Source organism: Ascaphus truei, chromosome 5 (assembly GCF_040206685.1).
Source record: "Ascaphus truei isolate aAscTru1 chromosome 5, aAscTru1.hap1, whole genome shotgun sequence".
Taxonomy (NCBI): Eukaryota; Metazoa; Chordata; class Amphibia; order Anura; family Ascaphidae; genus Ascaphus; species Ascaphus truei.
In genome coordinates, this window is record NC_134487.1 from 91627108 (window position 1) to 91648969 (window position 21862).

Here is a 21862-nt window from a genome sequence, read left to right on the forward strand (position 1 = left end):
AAGTACATTTTCGCTTTACATACATGCTCCGGTCCCATTGCGTACGTTAATGCGGGGTATGCCTGTATATTGTTGATATATTTTATTTACATTTAAAACACTAGACACATTGGAAACCATATTTTATAAACCCTGTACTTGCATAACACTGTCATTGGAAATATAATTATACAATGAAATATTAACTAAGGTATTACCTTTAAAATGTCAGCTTTCAAACTAATCAAAATTATTTTTAGGACACTTGAAACCTACTAAGCTTATTGCTGCCATTAGTTTAATGTGTCCATATGTGGGATTGATCCGTTAACATCTCAATACCATGAAGTTACTTTAGCCATGTTTGATAGAACCAGCACACAGAGTAATGTTTTTCAACCAGGGTTCCCAGGAATCCTTGGGTTCCCCGGCCTCCCTAAAGGGGCTCCCTGTAATGGTCATTTTAAAATTGTACCAAATACAGAAGAATTTACAATGCACCTGATCTCAGACACGCTATTAGAGAGGGTTGTGGTTCCTTACAATGCCCCTGATCTCAGACACACTATTAGAGAGGGTTGGGGTTCCTTTCAATGCATCTGATCTCAGACGCACTATTAAAGAGGGTTGGGGTTCCTTACAATGCATCTGATCTCAGACGCGCTATTAGAGAGGGTTGGGGTTCCTTACAATGCATCTGATATCAGACGCGCTATTAGAGAGGGTTGGGGTTCCTTACAATGCATCTGATCTCAGACGCGCTATTAGAGAGGGTTGGGGTTCCTTACAATGCATCTGATCTGACGCACTATTAGAGAGGGTTGGGGTTCCTTACAATGCATCTGATCTCAGACACACTATTAGAGAGGGGTGGGATTCCTTACAATGCATCTGATCTCAGACGCGCTATTAGATAGGGTTAGGCTTCCTTACAATGCATCTGATCTCAGACACCCTATTAGAGAGGGTTGGGGTTCCTTACAATGCATCTGATCTCAGACGCACTATTAGAGAGGGTTGGGGTTCCTTACAATGCATCTGATCTCAGACACACTATTAGAGAGGGGTGGGGTTCCTTACAATGCATCTGATCTCAGACACACTATTAGAGAGGGTTGGGGTTCCTTACAATGCATCTGATCTCAGACACACTATTAGAGAGGGTTGGGGTTCCTTACAATGCATCTGATCTCAGACGCACTATTAGAGAGGGGTGGGATTCCTTACAATGCATCTGTTCTCAGACGCGCTAATAGAGATGGCTGGGGTTCCTTACAATGCATCTGATCTCATCTCAGAGGCACTATTAGAGAGGGTTGGGGTTCATTAGAATTTCACATAGGGCTCCTTAACCCAGGGAGGGGGGGAACAGTGCTGAACAGCGCTGACGCTGAGGCTCGCCTGCTGAAGCTGTGCGTTTTCATGTACATGCAGGCGAGCCAGCGGGCACGATCGGAGGTGGGGAGAGGCGGGGCAGTGACATCGCTGGGCCAATAGCCCGCGACGCACTGACGTCAACGTCACGGCGCCGCGACGTTGACGCTGCTTCGCGCTGATTGGATGTTTTCAGCCGACAGCGCGCTGAAAAACAGCTTGGCTGTCGGCTGAAAAATCCAGCGCCTCAGCACGCCTGCGGACGCTCGCGTGAGCCCCCTCTAAAGACATCCTCATTGAGGGTGCCGGGGCTCAGCGCTGCTTGTCCTTCTATGGATGCAGCCTAACACAATTACCTTACAGCAATGAGTCGTCATGGCAACATGACCCCACGAGTCATTTGACGCCAGTGCTGAATTGGGGGGGGGCGCGAGCTGCAGAGGAGAGCAAGCAGGGGTGCGCAGGGGGTAAAGTTTGCACACCCCTGCTAAACAAAGTGTAGGTTGGAAACCATTGACACAGACCGTTACAAATCCTCTAACACACAGCCTATTCTCAGCATGCTCAAATAGAAGCATGTTTCTGATTGGTCTGCTGAAGACAAAGCTGCAGCTTGGTAGGCAAACCCTCTGTGCGGATTGGTTGATGCACGGGTGGCTGTGCTTCCTGGTACCAGTTGATATGGAGATTGAGCACGCTGCTGTGCACAGGGGGACGTGGAGCTGCAGCCAGAGAGACACAGATACAGAGGAGCCTGTTTGTTTGAAGGTGGGAAGTGCAACCTCGGCAAATGAAGCTTTAACCCCTTAGCTGCCAAATGGGCCAGTAAGGCACTGCAAAGCAGTGTGTCAATGGAGGTTTAGCTGTATGTCATCAGTGGAGATTCATTCACACACTGTATGGTGTCTGTTTTTATGCCTCTCTGGCTGTGTTGCATTGAATACATGTTAAAGTTACATGGTTACGGTAATCATAACCTGCTGGGCTATACTTGGACATTACTTAGCATGTTACAGTATGTTTACAGGTATGATCATTTGGTGACATTTTCAGGTATGTGAAGGACCATAGAGGACATTGTTGGGTAAACTGTACATCTGGGACAAGAAACAGAGCACTAGGTATCACAGGAATATGCAAATAGCTTCACATACACTGACTACAAAATCCTGCATCATGTACAGAGGTATTTATGCTTAGTTCTCTTAGGCCTCGTCCAGGTAGGGAACGGCGCTTGCGCTCCGGCACTGCGCCCTGATCGGTCGTGCTTTTCCTGGCCGGCTAGGTGCGCGTGCGTCTGGGTGCGCGGCCCCGACGTCACGGAGCTGGTTCACCCTCATTGGGCGAACCGCTCAAGAGACGCGCTTGCGAGCAGCAAAATCAATTTTCCTTGCTCGGCAAGCGGCTGAGCGCCGAGGAGGCGCGCCCGCCCACTCACGCAGGTCACGTGCATTGTCGCACCGTGTCCAGCGTGTGCGCGCCCGCTCAGCACCACCCTGGACGAGGCCTTAGGCTGTGTGCATAGTGCAAGAGACGGTATGAGCAACGTTGCTCGGGCCGAGAACAAACACTAGGATGCCAATGTGCACGTGTATAGTGCAAGTGCAACGGGGTGACCGGTGGTTCGCGCAACAACCTTGTTTGAATTTGCCGTGCCCAATGAGGGCGAACCAGCACTGTGATGTCACGGACACGCCCCAGGCATGCCCCACCCCCCATTGCGCAAACATGCAGGCCAAGAATCTCGGCAAGTACAGGCGTGCGTGAATGTCACACATTCGGTCACGCGCTTGCGCACCTGTACTATGTCCGAGGCCTTAGTATCAATGTATCTGGGCATTTGTACCTGTTTTGCCTTGTTTTGGGATTTTGACATTTTCCATACAAGGAGTTATCCAACCTATAAAGATTGTGTGGTATGTGCATATATATAATATATATATATATGCGAAAAAAGGGTGTTATGTAATGGTGCTTACATCTATTCTATTAAACTTCAATAAAAAACATCAAGTGATAATAGTGCATAAAATTGTGCACATGTATACTTCAAATAAAATATAGTAAATAAAGTGATTATAAGTGAAAAATGTAATACAAACAAATCAGTATATTGCAGCTTCAACCCTTGATGTGGATTGCTTTCCTCAGTCCAAAGTATTTCAGGTGTCTGGGTGATTTGGGGAGTGCAGACACATATAAAAAAGATAAACACACGCAAATAGTGCACATATGTTTTTCAGAGTGTCAATCTTCAGTAGATCCTTAGCAAAAAAAGTCCAAAGAAATTTGTACTCACAAATTTCTTAGTATGAACGTGTGCATAAAGGTATCTTTGCCCTGTAGCATCACGCTTGTCAGCATATACAGAGACAGCATATACAGGAACTTTAGTGGAGTGAAGCAAAAAACCGGAACATAGCGCAGACTGATAAAAACTTTATCTGAGAGAAATGAATGGTAAAATACACTCACATTGTGCAAGATAAAATCAAGCATATAGATCATAGAACTGACGCCGACAGCATTCGGCTCCCGTGCTCTGTATGGCGTGCGTTGTCCGTCCTCGCGTCTCTGGGTGGAATCCCCGAATGGAACTGGAGGTGGAGTGGTAGGCAGGCAGGTAACGCTGTGTGTATCTATCTACTACATCGTCACTGGTCACACGCTACGCGTTTTACCTTGTCAAAGGTTTCATCAGGAGTCTCTGCGACTTTACATTTACCAATCGCCTACAGAATCCTTCTGCTCTATAATGCTGGTAGTGCTCCATATCCATGGAGCCCCTGGCAGACCTAGTACTACTCCCTTGTTAATTGGTCTCCTTATTTTAGGACCGCCTGCCACCTCGTGGCCTTCTGGGTGAGAGCTAGTGAGGGACCCGCCGGTTGGGTGGGTTCATCTATACTTCGGGACTGCGGCATGGGAAGCTCCCTCTGGGTATAGCCGGTCTTAGGATATCATGGGATTAATGCAACACCATCTTGGTGAGACTCTAGGTAAACAGGGTACTTTCCCTAACTGAAAACAATAAAAGGGTTGGTGAACCTATCTTATATATAGGGGCTTACATAACTATTTACAATGACATCCCCCTTCTTCAGCTCCTCTTGGGATCTGATCTTCCAGAAGCTTTCTCCCTCTATTTATAAGCTTAGCATGATGTCACTATCTACAGGCAGAAGGGGGTGGGGCTTAACTTCTGCTGAATCACCCCAGCACCATGTGATAGGGAAGGGGCTTTACTCTGTGGGAGCCCACACAGTTAGCCCCTTCAGGTCCTAGATATATATATATATATGTGTGTGTGTGTGTGTATATATGTATATGTGTGTATATATATATATATATATATATATGTGTATATATATATATGTGTGTGTGTGTGTGTGTGACAGGGTAGGTCTATTCAGCCTGTCTTTCCCCCTATTATGTACGTTCCTGCTAGCTGCAGGCTATGACAGGTTAATTCTGTGGGCTTGTGACCCTTCCTACATGCTCCTCTCTGATGGACAGAATTGAGGTGGTGACTCATGGCCTGTGTAAGCCTATCAGGGATAGGTATAGACCATGAGCCCGCCCCTTCTGGTTCCTGATATGGGGCAGTGCCAAATTTAGTCAGTCCTGGTCTGGAGGAAGAAGAGACCAGTAGAGCTGTGAGTCTCTCCCATCAGGGATGAGTGTGCTCACCCCCAACCCTTGGGGCGTGGGGGAACATCTGATTAAAACCCAGCAGATGCCCTGTACTATCTGGGGCAAGCATCATCCAGAGGCCTTGAGCCTTTGAGACTCTGCACCGCTGCATGTAGAATATCTGCAGTGATTGCCAGAAATAAAGACCCTTATTCGTCATACTCCTGTCTAAGTGTCAGTCCCTGGGCAGAAGGGAAGAAGTGTGCACCATTTCAAATCAAACTCAGCTCTCCTGACCATAATAGGTACTCGCACCACACCCTAGGTATCAGAAGCTGCCCACTGGGGGGAGGCGGGAGGGAAACAGATATATATATATATATATCAAAGAAGTTGGCACTACCATATACTCCACAGTTATCTGATGTTTGTCCTATATGATTTTCACAGCTGCATTGCATCTCAGCCACCCACCCCACTGTGCATCTGCGTTGCCCCAAAGGCACACAGCCTGATGGGGTTCCCCAAGAGCGGCACCCCTCTGCAAAGGACCAGCGTGCTACGGGTTAACATTTGCTTGTTCTCTGTGGAACGTCAACCCCACCCACTGGAATGTTAACGAGCCATGAGGACACAAAGAGCCTTTGTTCACAACTGCATTGCATCTCAGCCACCCACCCCAGTGTGCATCTGCGTTGCCCCAAAGGCGCGCAGCCAAAGGGTGTGTGCCGTTGTCTGGTGATGTAAAAGTGATGTTAAAGCTGCTCTATTTCAATCTAAAACTCACAAGCCTTTTATCCCCTGTACCCATTTTTCCAACTCTATCTGTCCGTGATTTGATTGTATAACCCCTGTTCTTTAATGTAACCATGTATTTTTTATAACTCTGTGCCCAGGACATACTTGGAAACGAGAGGTAACTCTCAATGTATTACTTCCTGGTTAAACATTTTTATAAATATGCATAAATAAGAAATAATTACCAGATCCGAATCCAATAATGAGGAGACAGCACACAGTTATTGAAATTCCAATGATATGTATTAAAAATACAAGTCATCGCAACCGACGTTTCGGTCCACGTAGAGGGACCTTCCTCGGTTGTGCAGCAAGAGAGACAGTGACAAACCTTTTATACCCTGACCACAGTGTGTATACACATACCAGACAAACAATTAAAATCACATAAACTCCGCATTTACATATAATACACTGCACCTCTGTTAAGAATTTCTCGGGCATGCATCTGGCGAATGATCTTAAATGTTACAAACCTCATTAGTAAGCTTTTTATACGTGCCACAAACCCAAGCACCGTTTTGGGGGTGTTTTTGTAAGCACTTTGGGGGCTATGCATAAACAGTTTGTAGGGATTCAGTTTAAATCAGGTTGTAATTAGACTCATTTTTCAGAGCCTTATGGGATTTATAAATATGTATATGTGTGACCAGACGTCCCAGTTTTTCCAAGATGGTGTCCCAGTGTCCTGACAACTTTTAAAAAAATGTCCAATTGTCCCTGTATTTCGCACCGATCGCGAATGCGCGGCCGGCAAGCGCTGATCCTGAGAATGCACGATCGCTGTTAACCGTTCGCACATTCGCGGCCCGTGTTTACAGTAACCAATTATGAAAAATAGCTGCTTTCGGACCTAAATTAATGTTGTCTGAATCTTGAACTGACTTGAATGGCAGTTTTTTATAGACCACTAGCTGATATACCCGGCGTTGCCCGTGATTTACCCCCTTCACAGCTGGCTGGCCCCCACGTTCACAGCTCGGTCCCCCCTCTTCACAGCTCCGTTCGCCCCCCCTCCTTCACAGCTGCGGTCTCCCCTCTCTGCACCCCACATCACTCTCTACCCCCCCTGGCCTCCACATCACTGTCCCCCCCCCTTGCACGTCACATCACACTGCCCCCCCCTTGCACGTCACATCAGTCTCCCCCCCTTGCACCTCACATCACCCCCCCCCCCCTTGCACGTTACATCAGTCTCCCCAACCCCTTGCACCTAAATAATCACTCTACCCCCCCCTTGCACCTCACATCACTACCCACCCCCCCTTGCACCTCACATTACTGGCCCCCCCTTGCACCTCACATTACTGGCCCCCCCACTGCACCACCCCCCGGCCCCCACCACACAGACTGTCTCACACACACACACACACACACACACACACACTGTCTCCCAGTCACACACACACACACACACTGTCTCCCATTCACACAGACAGGAGTAAGAGGTGCAAGTTTGGAGGTAAGTGCCGGTGGGGCGAGGAGGGGGGTTGGGGGGAGGAAAGGCGACAATCCTAACAGGAGGCTCCCCTTCTCGCCGTGCCCACCACTGCCCTGCTCTCCCCCCCGCGCCCATCTCCCGCCCCGCGCGGGCAACCAGGGGGATAGGAGCGCCAAGGGGGAACGGATGCACCAGGAGGAAAGGCAGCGCCGTGGTGCCGGTGGAGCAGTGCGGCCCCACAATGCGCGTGCAGTGTGTGAGGCGGCGGGTTGGATGGAGGGTGTCAGGCGGCGAGGCGGATTTAGGTGTGGAGCGGCGGGTGGAGGGCGGCGGTGGCGGGGATGGATGGTACCTGGAGGCTCAGGCACGGCATGTGGCTCTTGGTCAGAGGGTGGCACACGGTGTCGGGAGGAAGTAGCTCAACGACCAGGGGGGAGGGGGGTCGCAGGGCCTGAACCAGGGCATTATTAGCTGTGGGCCCCCAGTTACCATCCTATGAGAAACTTCAAGTGGCTCAAATGATAAAATCATGCATATCCCCTCAGATTTGTCCAACGGTTTCCCAAACTAATTGTACATGTACATTGAATGCTTAGGTGTGTTACATGCTGATATAGAGGTGCTCCCACAGTGTAATAAGTGAGAGCAATTTTTCTTTTCTTTTCACAGCTTCTGAGAGAAAAATGCAGAGACGCGTTATCGGTTTGGATATAAGTAAAGTTCTCCAAGTAGCTGAGTCTCTAGAGAATATTGTGTGTCGTTGTTTTGGTCCTGATGGAGGACAGGTCCTTTTCATTAAATCCACTGGTGACCTTCTCATTACCAAAGATGGGAGAAAAATACTAGAGTCCCTCTTACTCGATCATCCTGTAGCAAGGTAACATATAGTATAATGCACCTTAACCCATTGTATTTCTTAATTGATCTACCCTTATACGCTTGGCAAAACATAAGCTTGTGTATTTTTGTTTTTTCATGACCAATATGTGATGAAACATAAAGCAGTGATGCCAACTCTTCGAGATCAGACAATTCTCCTCCCCTCCCTTTCGGTCTCATGGACGGCCCTGCGGTTCTCACTGAGAAGTGAAGCTGCAAAGGGACTCCTGCTTCTTTGGGTTCCCTCTGGTTGTGCGTGCTATTTGTACTCAAAAGAAGTCACCATAGAGCCTTCTGCAGATTCACTGACAGAGTTCTGGTTGGGTTACTCCCTTCCTGCAGCAATATAGTAGTACGTGTAACTGTATGTATATGTGTATCTATGAAAGTAAAGTAGTGTGCCTATTGGTGTACTTGTGTGAATCGGTATGTGTGTGTAAGTAATCTATTTTTTAGCAAATATAAAAAACCCCTATGCTCGAACACTGGGCAAGTTTAGTCCTCAAGAGCTGCCAACAGGCCTAGTTTTCCGACTGAAATATGCATAATCAAGCTGTGTTAGTAATCATTAAACCTAGGTTATTTGGTTAATTGCGTGTTAATTACCAAAACCATGGAAAACTGGCTTGTTGTTTGCTCCTGAGGACTGAATTTTCTCATCCCTGTTCTAGAGCAAATTTAAGCCAGAAGGAATTATTTTAGTTGCATTCTTGAAATTAAATTTGAGACTAGCTTCGACTTGTACCGGTATTTATATACAGCGTGTACCAACGGCTCCACTCTGTTGTGTGTACGTGGCCTTATATTAATTTTTCTTCAAGATGGATTGCCTCTACATTAATAGGTTTTCTGTGCTCCCAAGCATAACATCTTTTAATCATTACCTGCATTACCTCTCAAAGGACATTTGTCAACCATTTCTAATAAATCATCTAAAATCACTGATATTGTTGGGAGCATGTCACAGGAACAGATATATCTATCTATATATATACTGTACCTCAAATAAAAAGATCACTTGTGAGCACATTCACGTTCCCGCAACCTGCCCGCCCGCAACCTGCACGCCGCCGCTTGAGGTGAGGAAGAGAGGGAGATGGGACATGCAGGGGGGGGGGGAGGTGGGACATGCAGGGGGGTGGAGGTGGGACATGCAGGGGGGTGGGGATGGGACATGCAGGGGGGTGGAGATGGGACATGCAGGGGGGTGGAGATGGGACATGCAGGGGGGGGAAATGGGACATGCAGGGGGTGGGGAGATGGGACATGCAGGGGGGGGAGATGGGACATGCAGGGGGGGAGATGGGACATGCAGGGGGAGGGAGATGGGACATGCAGAGGGGGGGAGATGGGACATGCAGGGGGAGGGAGATGGGACATGCAGGGGGGCGGAGATGGGACATGCAGAGGGGGGGAGATGGGACATGCAGGGGGGAAGATGGGAGGGAGATGGGACATGCAGGCGGGGGGTGATGTGAGGGAGATGGAACATGCAGGGGGGGTGATGTGAGGGAGATGGGACATGCAGGGGGGGTGATGTGAGGGAGATGGGACATGCAGAGGGCGTGGGATGTGAGGGAGATGGGACATGCAGTTGAGGGAGATGGGACATGCAGGGAGGGGGTGATGTGAGGGAGATGGGACATGCAGGGAGGGGTGTGATGTGAGGGAGATGGGACATGCAGGTATGGGGGTGATGTGAGGGAGATGGGACATGCAGGGGGGTGATGTGAGGGAGATGGGACATGCAGGGAGTGGGGGGTGATGTGAGTGAAATGGGACATGCAGGGAGGGGGGGTGATGTAAGGGAGATGGGACATGCAGGGCGGGGGGGGTGATGTAAGGGAGATGGGACATGCAGGGGGGGGGGTGATGTGAGGGAGATGGGATATGCAGGGAGGGGGGTGATGTGAGGGAGATGGGACATGGGAGGGGGTGATGTGAGGAAGATGGGACATGCAGGGCAGGGGGGTGATGTGAGGGAGATGGGACATGGGAGGGGGTGATGTGAGGGAGATGGGACATGCAGGGAGTGGGGGGTGATGTGAGTGAAATGGGACATGCAGGGAGGGGGGGTGATGTAAGGGAGATGGGACATGCAGGGCGGGGGGGGTGATGTAAGGGAGATGGGACATGCAGGGGGGGGTGATGTGAGGGAGATGGGATATGCAGGGAGGGGGGTGATGTGAGGGAGATGGGACATGCAGGGAGGGGGTGATGTGAGGAAGATGGGACATGCAGGGCAGGGGGGTGATGTGAGGGAGATGGGACATGCAGGTCAGGGGGTAATGTGAGGGAGATGGGACATGCAGGGAGATGGGACATGCAGGGGGGGGTGATGTGAGGGAGATGCGGGGTGGTGATGTGAGGGAGATGCAGATGGGGGGATGTGAGGGACATGCAGGGGCGGGTGATGTGAGGGACATGCAGGGGCGGGTGATGTGAGGGACATGCAGGGGGGGGTGATGTGAGGGAGATGCGGGGGGGAGTGATATGAGGGGTGCTGTGGAAGATATGATGATTTTACCCGTGCGGCCCGATTTAAAAAAAAAAATATATATATATATATGTATTGGGGGGGTCTTTCAAAAATGTATTGCGGCGGTGGGTATCTTTTAAAAATGTATTGGAGGGGGCGGGGTATTATTATTATGTACTAGCTGAGAGACCTGGCGTTGCCCGGGAGTTAAATTTCCCGCTAGGAAAAGGGGGGGGTAGAGGGGAGGGGGGGAGGGACAGTGGACAGGAGGAGGGGAGGGGGGGAGGGACAGTGGGGGGGAGGGGGGAGGGACAGTGGGGGGGAGGGGGGAGGGACAGTGGGGGGAGGGACAGTGGTGGGGAGGAGGGAGGGACAGTGGGGGGGAGGGGGAGGGGGGAGGGACAGTGGGGGGGAGGGACAGTGGAGGGGAGGGACAGTGGAGGGGAGGGGGGGAGGGACAGTGGAGGGGAGGGACAGTGGAGGGGAGGGGGGGAGGGACAGTGGAGGGGAGGGGGGGAGGGACAGTGGACAGGAGGGGGGAGGGACAGTGGACAGGAGGAGGGGAGGGACAGTGGACGGGAGGGGGGAGGGACAGTGGACGGGAGGGGGGAGGGACAGTGGACGGGAGGGGGGAGGGACAGTGGACGGAGGGGGGGGGACAGTGGACGGAGGGGGAGGGACAGTGGACGGAGGGGGGGGGACAGTGGACGGAGGGGGGGGACAGTGGACGGAGGGGGGGGGGACAGTGGACGGAGGGGGGGGGGACAGTGGACGGAGGGGGGGGGACAGTGGACGGAGGGGGGGGGACAGTGGACGGAGGGGGGGGGGACAGTGGACGGAGGGGGGGGGGGACAGTGGACGGAGGGGGGGGGGACAGTGGACGGAGGGGGGGGGACAGTGGACGGAGGGGGGGGGGGACAGTGGACGGAGGGGGGGGGGGGACAGTGGACGGAGGGGGGGGACAGTGGACGGAGGGGGGGGGGACAGTGGACGGAGGGGGGGGGACAGTGGACGGAGGGGGGGGGGGACAGTGGACGGAGGGGGGGGGGGACAGTGGACGGAGGGGGGGGGGGACAGTGGACGGAGGGGGGGGGGGGGACAGTGGACGGAGGGGGGGGGGGACAGTGGACGGAGGGGGGGGGGGGACAGTGGACGGAGGGGGGGGGACAGTGGACGGAGGGGGGGGGGGGACAGTGGACGGAGGGGGGGGGGACAGTGGACGGAGGGGGGGGGGGGACAGTGGACGGAGGGGGGGGGGGGACAGTGGACGGAGGGGGTGGGGGACAGTGGACGGAGGGGGGGGGGACAGTGGACGGAGGGGGGGGGGGACAGTGGACGGAGGGGGGGGGGACAGTGGACGGAGGGGGGGGGGACAGTGGACGGAGGGGGGGGGGACAGTGGACGGAGGGGGGGGGGGGACAGTGGACGGAGGGGGGGGGGGGACAGTGGACGGAGGGGGGGGGGGACAGTGGACGGGGGGGGGGGGGGACAGTGGACGGAGGGGGGGGGGGGACAGTGGACGGAGGGGGGGGGGGACAGTGGACGGAGGGGGGGGGGGGGGACAGTGGACGGAGGGGGGGGGGGGGGACAGTGGACGTAGGGGGGGGGGGACAGTGGACGTAGGGGGGGGGGACAGTGGACGGAGGGGGGGGGGGGACAGTGGACGGAGGGGGGGGGGACAGTGGACGGAGGGGGGGGGGGGACAGTGGACGGAGGGGGGGGGGACAGTGGACGGAGGGGGGGGGGACAGTGGACGGAGGGGGGGGGGACAGTGGACGGAGGGGGGGGGGGACAGTGGACGGGAGGGGGGGGGGACAGTGGACGGGAGGGGGGGGGGGGACAGTGGACGGGAGGGGGGGGGGGGACAGTGGACGGGAGGGGGGGGGGGGACAGTGGACGGGAGGGGGGGGGGGGACAGTGGACGGGAGGGGGGGGGGTGGACAGTGGACGGGAGGGGGGGGGGGTGGACAGTGGACGGGAGGGGGGACACAGTGGACGGGAGGGGGGGACACAGTGAACGGGAAGGGGGGGACACAGTGGACGGGATGGGGGGGGACGGGAAGGGGGGGGACAGTGGACGGGGGAGGGGGGGACAGTGGACGGGGGGGGGGGGACAGTGGACGGGAGGGGGGGGGGGGACAGTGGACGGGAGGGGGGGGGGACAGTGGACGGGAGGGGGGGGGACAGTGGACGGGAGGGGGGGGTGGACAGTGGACGGGAGGGGGGGGTAGTGGACGAGGGGGGGGACACAGTGGACGGGAGGGGGGGACACAGTGGACGGGAAGGGGGGGACACAGTGGACGGGATGGGGGGGGACGGGAAGGGGGGGGACAGTGGACGGGAGGGGGGGACACAGTGAACGGGAAGGGGGGGACACAGTGGACGGGATGGGGGGGGACAGGAAGGGGGGGGGACAGTGGACGGGAGGGGGGGACACCGTGGACGGGAAGGGGGGGGACGAGAAGGGGGGGGACAGTGGACGGGAGGGGGGGACAGTGGACGGGAGGGGGGGGACAGTGGACGGGAGGGGGGGACAGTGGACGGGAGGGGGGGGCACACACACACACAGTGTAACACGTACACACACACACACACAGTGTCCCACACACACACACACAGTGTCCCCCCCACACAGCGTCTCCCACACACACACACACACACACACACACACACACACACACAGTGTCCCCCCCACACAGCGTCTCACACACACACACACAGTGTCCCCCCCACACAGTGTCACACACACACACACACACACACACACACACACAGTGTCTCACACACACACACAGTGACACACACACGTCACCTCTCCTTCAGGCCGCCGCCATCTTAGTTTGTCCGCGAGGGAGGAAGGGGGTCCTTCCGGGTGCCGCCATCTTAGGTGCCGCGTGGCAGGTGCAGGCTGCGGATCACTGGGGGGGAGCTGAGCGGATCACCGGGGGGGAGCTGAGCGCAGCGCCGGGGGGGGAGCTGAGCGGAGCACCGGGGGGGGAGCTGAGCGGAGCACTGGGGGGGAGCTGAGCGGAGCACCGGGGGGAGACACAGGGAGAGGAGGAGGTGCGCGCGGGTCACGATGACTTGGATTTCAGGCTGATGTTCGGGGAGGAAGAGGCGGAGCCTCCGGGACCGGCGGGTAAGAGACCGGGAGATGTGCTGCTAACACTGAGCCCCACAACACCCCCCCCTACCGTTTGTGTCTTTGTGTGTGTGTGTGTGTGTGTGTGTTGTGTGTCCTTTGGCCCGTCACTCCGCCTCAGGCCAATGAGAGGTGTGCGCGGGTCACGATGACTTGGATTTCAGGCTGATGTTCGGGGAGGAAGAGGCGGAGCCTCCGGGACCGGCGGGTAAGAGACCGGGAGATGTGCTGCTAACACTGAGCCCCACAACACCCCCCCCCTACCGTTTGTGTCTTTGTGTGTGTGTGTGTTGTGTGTCCTTTGGCCCGTCACTCCGCCTCAGGCCAATGAGAGGTGTGCGGGGGCGGGCGGGCCAAGGGACCAATGAGATTTCCCCTAGGGACAGAGGCCATGCAGACAGGCATACAGTGCTTTCACAAATATAGTATAAGATTGCGGGGTGGGGTTACATGTATTTAGAGGGGTGGGTTTTTTTTGGTATATATTTTGTGGGGGGGATTGAGTGATAGTTGGGTAATTGACGGAAGGCAGGAGCGAGTGAGAGGAGAGGGGGGGAGTGAGTGAGGAAAAGAGGGAGTAAGAGTGAGACGCAGGGGAGATAAATACATGCGAGGCGAGAGGAGGAGGAGAGTGGGTGAGACAGAGGAAAGAGAAATACATGGGTAGAGGGTGGGAAATAGAGGTGGCTCGTGAGGGGTAAAATTAACCTAAGGCCGCGCTTATAGTGCCGGCGATGCTGACGTCAGGCTGCAGTTGCTAGAAAAATCAAATTGAGTTGACTTCCATATATATGACTTCCATACATATGTATATGTATATGGAATACTTGCTTGTAGCACAAAGTATTCTGTGACGAAAGATGTCATTTTACAGTAAATGTGCTGCATATTTTAAAATTATTAACGTTTTCTCACTTTTTCTATTTGGCATGGTTACTTCACAGACTAACTCCTATTAGGAAATATTAAAGCCTGATGAAGGGCTATGAGTATGGCAGTTTTGTTCTAAATTCATCTGTGATGCACCCTTAGCATATAGATCTATATTACACACCCACACACTAACTAACTAAACCCAAAGATCCGGGTCAAAAGACGAAGCCACAGAGTTACAATGACAATACATGGTTACATTAGATGAACAGAGTTTTTACATTAAATTTACAGACATTTTATAGACAGTTAGAGATATGATTATGGACATATGTAACATTTACAGGCAAGATTAAAATGTGAGGCAGCTGAAGTTTTTAAATTACTTATACTGGAGGTGGTTTTGATCATCTCGGGTAGGTTGTTCCAGTCGTTAGGTGCACGGTAAGAGGAGGAGTGACTCTTTGTTGAACCTTGGGAACGGGAACAGTCTTTTGGAGTCTGATCTCATGCGATAAGTGCTGCATGTGGAAGGGGTGAGGAGCTTGTTCAGATAGCCAGGTAGCTTGCCCAGAAAGTATTTGAAGGCAAGACAGGATAAAATGTACTTTGCGTGTCGACTCGAGGGATAGGCAATTTAGTTCTTGGAGCATATCACAGTGATGAGTGTTGTAGTTACATTGCAGGACAAAATGGCATATTGAGTTGTAGAGGGTGTCTAGTTTTGTCCATATACTAAGTCCCCATAGTTTATCATTGGCATCTGCTGTGCTATACGCTTTCTGACCAGCAGGATCAGGGAGGATTTGTTCCTATAAAGTACACCTAGTTTGGTATTTGGATGTCAGAGTACAATATGCAACCCAAATGTTAAATGGGAGTCATGTCGTATGCCCAGATATTTTAAACTAGTGATGGGCTAGAATGGTGTTAGAACTACAGATCAGAACTAACTCTATTGTTGGTAGCTTTAGAAATGTAGTCTTAGACCCAAATACCATCATTACAGATTTAACAGTGTTTAAAAACAGTTTGTTTTGGGAAATCCAGTATTCAAGTCTAGATGAATCAGATTGAAGTATGTGTCCAAGGTCAGTGAGGTTAGGAATGTGTGTATATAAGATTGTGTCATCTGCATACATGTGTATTGAGGCTCCAGTACAAGCTGTAGATAGATCATTAATGAAGACTGAAAAGAGTAGGGCCCCTAGAACACAGCCTTGCGGGACCCCACAGGTGACATCCAAGAGGTTAGAACCCAAGGGAAACACATTGGTATTTACCCAATAGGTAGGAATGAAACCAGGTTAAAGCTTGTTCCCCTATACCAGAGCACTGAATCGTGTTTTACAAGATAAAATGATCAACCGTATAAAAAACCTTTGCAAAATCTAGGAATATTGCGCCAGTAAAGTGTGTGTTCCATTCCACACTGGAACCTACATGGCAGGTAGGTTTAAAAAAAACTGTGCATTATCACAGCATAAACCAGCGTTTTGGACCTTTTAAAACGGGACCTTCGTCAGGGCTGTGCTACCATGTGAATGTTGAGACACAAAATACAGTGAAAACCGGAAGTGGAACCTCGCAGAAAGCCTGTTAAACCCAGGAGGCACAGAACTGACAAACAACTTGTGTGCAGGCACAGCGCTATAGCTGAAAACAGGCTCAGACAATACCAATGCCCTACCAATGTCTATAGATGTATTTTTGGGGCGGTCATGTGACTTTTTAGATGTATACATTTCAAAGTAGTCTAATGAAGCATAGCATCTAAAGAGTTTGCATCTTTAAGGGAGAATCTTTAAGTGAAGTTAGACAGTAGTTGGACTATTACTATGCAGCCTAAGGCGGCGTCCATACTGGTGGAGACGTGCGCGGCGTGATCACATTGCCTTAAGGCATTGATCGCGCCCATAGACCGCACGTGCGCGACACCAGGCGGGGGTGCGTGGTGCGCGAGGAATCAGTTCAATCTGATTGCTCGCTGCGACGGGCGTGTCACGTGAGCTGTTCGCCCAATGAGGGTGAACCAGCTCCGTGACGTCACAGACATGCCCATAGACGTGTGTACCTTGGCCACAAAAAGCTCTTGCTTAACGCGGGTGACGTCACTCACGCGCACGCCTCTGCTTGGTCTGCTGCATGGACGCAGCCTAAGGTGAGCTCCCTTCTCCACACTGCTTCGATGCCTGTTAGACTGCACCATTAACCTCCCAACACCACCACTTTGGTTTACCACAGTCTCTTCCGACATGTCTGCACACACTCATCACACCTTCCTCTTCAATTCTCTCTGCAGCCCCGTAATACACCCTGGCACTGCCAAATGCAGCATGATTTGGGTAGCAGCTAGTGAGCACACATCTGCTGTCTGTTCACTGAATATGCCAATTGGAAATACCACAGCTTCATGCTAAATCATGTCCTCCATCACCTTTCAGCTTTGCAACACTGTTACTCTGCTCCTATTACTTGCCTCCACTCATGCACTAGCACCTTTTGCCTCAACAACTAGCTCCCATACTTTCAACCTTAAATCCTCCTTAGTTTTCCATTCCCTTCTGTCATCTCCCTCTCTTTGCAGCCATCACCTCAATCTGCTTCTCACATCATACCCCCATCTTCCCCCAAAAAACAGCAACTCCCTGTGCTACTCTCATTTCCTTACTATTATTCCTCATCCTATTACATGGCAACATGTCCCTTAATCCTGGCCCTATCCACATACCAATCCTTTCACATCCCATACTGTACCCCAAAGTCTCCTTCTTACCACGCACTGATAATCATTGAAACCTCATCCCCATTACACCTCTCCCTTCCCTTCTCCTGTGCCCTATGGAACACATTATCTGTCTGCAACAAATTCACAGCAATACATGACTTATTCATATACAACTCGCTCAACCTTTCTAGCCATTACAGAAACCTGGCTGACACCCTCAGACACTGCCTCTGCTAATGTACTCTTCTATGGTGGTCCTCTTCAGCCATACATCCAGAACAGGGAATAGACAGGTCGGAGGAGTTGGCATACTACTTTCTCCACACTGTACATTTCATGTCATACCTCCCTCACTCTCCGCATCCTTCGAAATCTGCGCTGCCTGTCTCTTTTCCCTCATTTTGCTTTGTGTTGCTGTAATCTATCGCCCCTTGGACCTAAATCTTAATTTCTTGACAACTTTGCCACCTGCCTTCGTCACTTCCTCTCTTCTGACACACCCACTGTCATCCTGGGAGACTTTAACATACCTATTTACAATCCCAATGCCACTTCAGCTGCCCATCTCATCTTCTTAACCTCCTCCTATGGTCTATCCCTGTGCACGGAATGATGGCAGTGCACGCACTCAAACAAACAGGTGATAGTGGGGTACTTAACCACCGGTGCGCTGGTTCTGGGGAGCTCCTGATGTCCCAAATAGATCCTTGAAGAAGAAGAATCAGGAACACGGTCTTAATCATCAATGAAAAGGGTGGTTTATTGTGCCAAGGAATCCAACGTTTCGGCAGTAATACTGCCTTTCTCAAGGTGTAGGCTGCCTACACCTTGAGAAAGGCAGTATTACTGCCGAAACGTTGGATTCCTTGGCACAATAAACCGCCCTTTTCATTGATGATTAAGACCGTGTGCCTGATTCTTCTTCACTATCCCTGTGCACCACATCTCCTACTCGCTGCAGTGGACACTCCCTTTATCTTGTCTTCTCTCACTTATGCTCTCTCCTTAACTCTAACACTCCCTTCCCTCTCTCTTATCAGCACCTCCTAAACTTTAGCCTCCCTCTTCCCTCTGCACCCTCCCCAACACCTACTTCCACATTTACATACAGAAACCTACATGCTCTAGACCCTCTCCAATTTTAAACATCTTTACAACTTCTCCTCTTTCCCATTAGTAACCTTTTCTGCCCAGACCTGGCAACCTCTCTATACAAAGCACACTCATCAGCCTTAGACAAGTCGACTCCTCCCACCACACTCTTTGACGAAGCACTTGTGTGAAACGCGTTAGAGGATTACCAGCACTTCTACGCTATGTTTTTTTATTCAATAAATAACTGTTTGGTCACCATGTCCTAGCTTTGCTATTTTTGGCAGTGCACCGGCGGTTCCTACTTGGATCTCTCACTGTCCTCCCACGCACACATTGCCCCCGACAAATGAAATCACAACAATGGCACAAAAGCTTCACATGCTACATCCAAAAGTGCTCAGGCACTGCGGAACGTCGCATATGAAAATAATGCTCTACAGCAGATTTCCTCCACTACAAATTCCTACTCTCCTCCTATAGCACTGCCCTTTCCCTTGCCAAGCAAATCTACTTTTATTCATTCTAACTCTGTCCTCTAACCTTCAATGCCTGTTTGCCACCTTAAACTCCCTTCTCTGCTCAGCTGCACTTTCACCCCTTTTCTCTCTCACGGCCCAAGACCGTGCCACCTACCTGACAGAGCAGATTGAATCCATCAGACATGACATCACTTCATGTCATGCTGCATATGCAACACCTACCTCCCTTGGCACACCTAATCCACCCTCCACTAATTTTCCCCTGTAACAGAAGAGGAGGTCTCCGTGCTCCTCTTATCGTTCCACCCTACAACCTGCCTCCTTGAACCTATTCACTGACGTGCTCCGCTCCCTCGCTGACACACAAAGCCTCACGCTAACTCACCTTTTTAACCTCTCATCTCTGGCACATTTCCATCTTCCTTCAAACATGTGCTAATCTTGCCCATTCTAAAGAACCCCTCTCTTGATCCAGCCTCTCTGTCTAACTACTATTGGTGACTTAATAGAAATCTCTTTTTTCTTCTTCCCCAGAATGATCGTAAACTGTGCCTCCAACCATTACAGTGTTACTGGCGACGGCGTGAAATCCTTTATTGTACTGCTTTGTGGTATTCTTCGAGGACTTCAGGCAGCTGTTGATAAAAATGAAGGTCGTCTTTCTTCTGGGAACACTCCAGGAAAAAATAGATATCAAAGTCCTGCTTTTAAAAGAATGAGCAATCTGCTAATGACCTTTCAGGCGGAAGTTCTTGAGCACATCATTGGGAAACATCTGGCGCCACATTTTTTCTCTGTCTTTTCTGCCTCCAAAGAAAAGACCAAATTGTGCAAAGGGTTAATACAGTCAACGTTGGATGCCTATTTCCGTGGAAGAATAGGACAGAATAATCAGATGTTTATAAGCAAGCTAGCTGGTGACTTTTTCTACAAATGTCTACCAACTGATGATCGCATGCTTGAAGTAGTCAGCCTGGTCCGTAACTGTTTTTCTGAGCTGCACACGGAGGTTTCAGGACTCCCAGTGGACAATTCTAGGATATTACCAGGGTTGGTGCTGCACAGACAGTTTTCTGTGTACAGCCCAGCAGAGGGAGAACTGAGAGCACTGATTGTGACAGAACAGATCCATCAGTCCCTCTCTGAATCTGATATAGATTTTGTTATCTGTTCAGACGCTCAGCTGCAACATTCACAGAAATACTTGAGACAAAGGACTGAAACTATAATGAAACATTTTCAGAATAACCAAGTCAAGCTAATTTTGTCAAGCGTGAAGCAAAAAGAAATAGTTCTTTACTATGCAAAACAAAGTGGAATATCCATTGTTGACAGCTTACCTGCAGAAGAGATCTCTCTTGTGTGCAGAATCACAGGTGTATCTCCACTGTCCATACCACTTTGTGATGTTTTTCTTGGACATCTCACAGATATTTTCTTAGTAACATGTTGCCAACCAGTTTTAATGGGTTCCAGAAAATATGTACATCTTGGTTTTAAAGGCACGTCTGCCTTCCAGCCACACTGCGTTGTTGTGTGCGGTCCTGTGAAGGGGTTAACCGAGCAGCTTGTTTCAGCTTTCCATGGTGCTTTCAAAATGCTCCAGCAGTTATTTCAACCACTAGATGCCAGTTGGGGGCAGACAACAGAACATCAAGTCTATTTTACACAGAATGGAAGTGTATCAATACAAGAACAGAGTATAACATGTAATATGCGCCAGAGTAAGGACTCGGCTTGTTGCAAATCCAGTTTGCCAAGAAATTACCCAACCGTCGATATGCACAGCACTGACAAAGGTGAAAATATCAAATTATCAGAGAGAGTTCCTGGAGTCTGCACTGCTCATTTAAAAAAATCGTCTGACAAATGCATGGGTGCATGTGATATGTGGTTAAGCCAAGAAGATGAAACACTCCAACAAATTCCTGTAGCATCTTCAGTTAAAGAGGAAAATAAAAGTGTGGTAACTATTTCCAAGGATCCGTGCACTAGCAAACTCATGGTTGCCAACTGCAAGCTCAATAGCCCTTGTAATACTGTTGCACAAATGTATGCTACATCATTTGTAAATGCTGGGTTGGTTTTGCCAGCTGGAGGAACCTTTGAGATCTTATTACACTATTATCTCAGCTGCTTTGCAAAAAACTGCCAGGAGGCAGAACTCTCAATGATTTGCACTATAATTGGTGATGCTTTGTTATGTATTCCTAGACACTTTTACAGGGCAGAGACAGGAAATGCTCGTTTTACTTTAGTTTATACCCAGCTTATTAGTGCTTTTCAAACTAAGGAACTCACAGAAACAGCTCAAAAGGGCCTTGAATCTGTGTCGTGTAAATACCAGCTTGTGAGCTCAGTGCTTCATTGCGTTAGCAAGCTCGTGACCATTGACTTCATTGTTGGCATCAAGAGAGAGCCTCAGAGCATCAATAGTGAAGAATCGGATGATGAACTGTGAACAGCACAAATCACTTAGTGCCAGTCTTTTAAACAGATACAGAACAGTAAGCAAACAAATACTTCTCTTAATGTCACTAGTAATATACCTGGCGTATATGAAGCAGAAGCCACTGTTTCCACCATTGCCCTGAGAGCATGCAACATACTTGTCTGGAGTGCGCCATCTCTAACATACCCAGAAATAAACTTTTTTTAAAGTAATTTTGTATGAAAATTGGCAAGAGAAGCAACAGCATTTCAGAAATTAAGGAAATAAATGGAATGTTATCAAATTAAAGTGATTGTATTCAATGTTTTTGCTTGTTTTTGTTGTTCTGCGGGGAATGTGGCAGAATCCTTGAATCCCTGCCAAAAACCATACAAACTAATGTTAGTCCAGGGACAAAGTGACATGCCGTAAATCTCGAGCATACAGTATAACAACTGGCACGTTCTCCTTCTACATACTTTTAATGTTTTTTAAATGCCCAACCTTTACAAGATTAAATTATCCTGATGT

The 21862-nt window shown here is 50.7% G+C and overlaps 1 protein-coding gene across 1 annotated transcript; it reads left to right on the top strand.

Moving 5' to 3' along the window:
* The first annotated feature begins 1893 nt into the window (after positions 1–1893).
* Positions 1894–21826, top strand: BBS10 (Bardet-Biedl syndrome 10). Its single transcript, XM_075600212.1, has 3 exons — positions 1894–2121; positions 7895–8102; positions 19435–21826. Exons 2-3 carry the CDS (start codon positions 7909–7911, stop codon positions 21359–21361), a joined length of 2121 nt encoding a protein of 706 aa, XP_075456327.1. The 5' UTR covers positions 1894–2121; positions 7895–7908; the 3' UTR covers positions 21362–21826.
* Positions 21827–21862: the final 36 nt, after the last annotated feature.

Excerpts from the sequence above, each read along its gene's own strand:
- BBS10 (XM_075600212.1), top strand. The coding sequence starts at position 7,909 with ATGCAGAGACGCGTTATCGGTTTGGATATAAGTAAAGTTCTCCAAGTA. Across the intron at positions 8,103-19,434 it reads CTCGATCATCCTGTAGCAAG|AATGATCGTAAACTGTGCCT; the intron begins GTAACATATAGT and ends CTTCTTCCCCAG.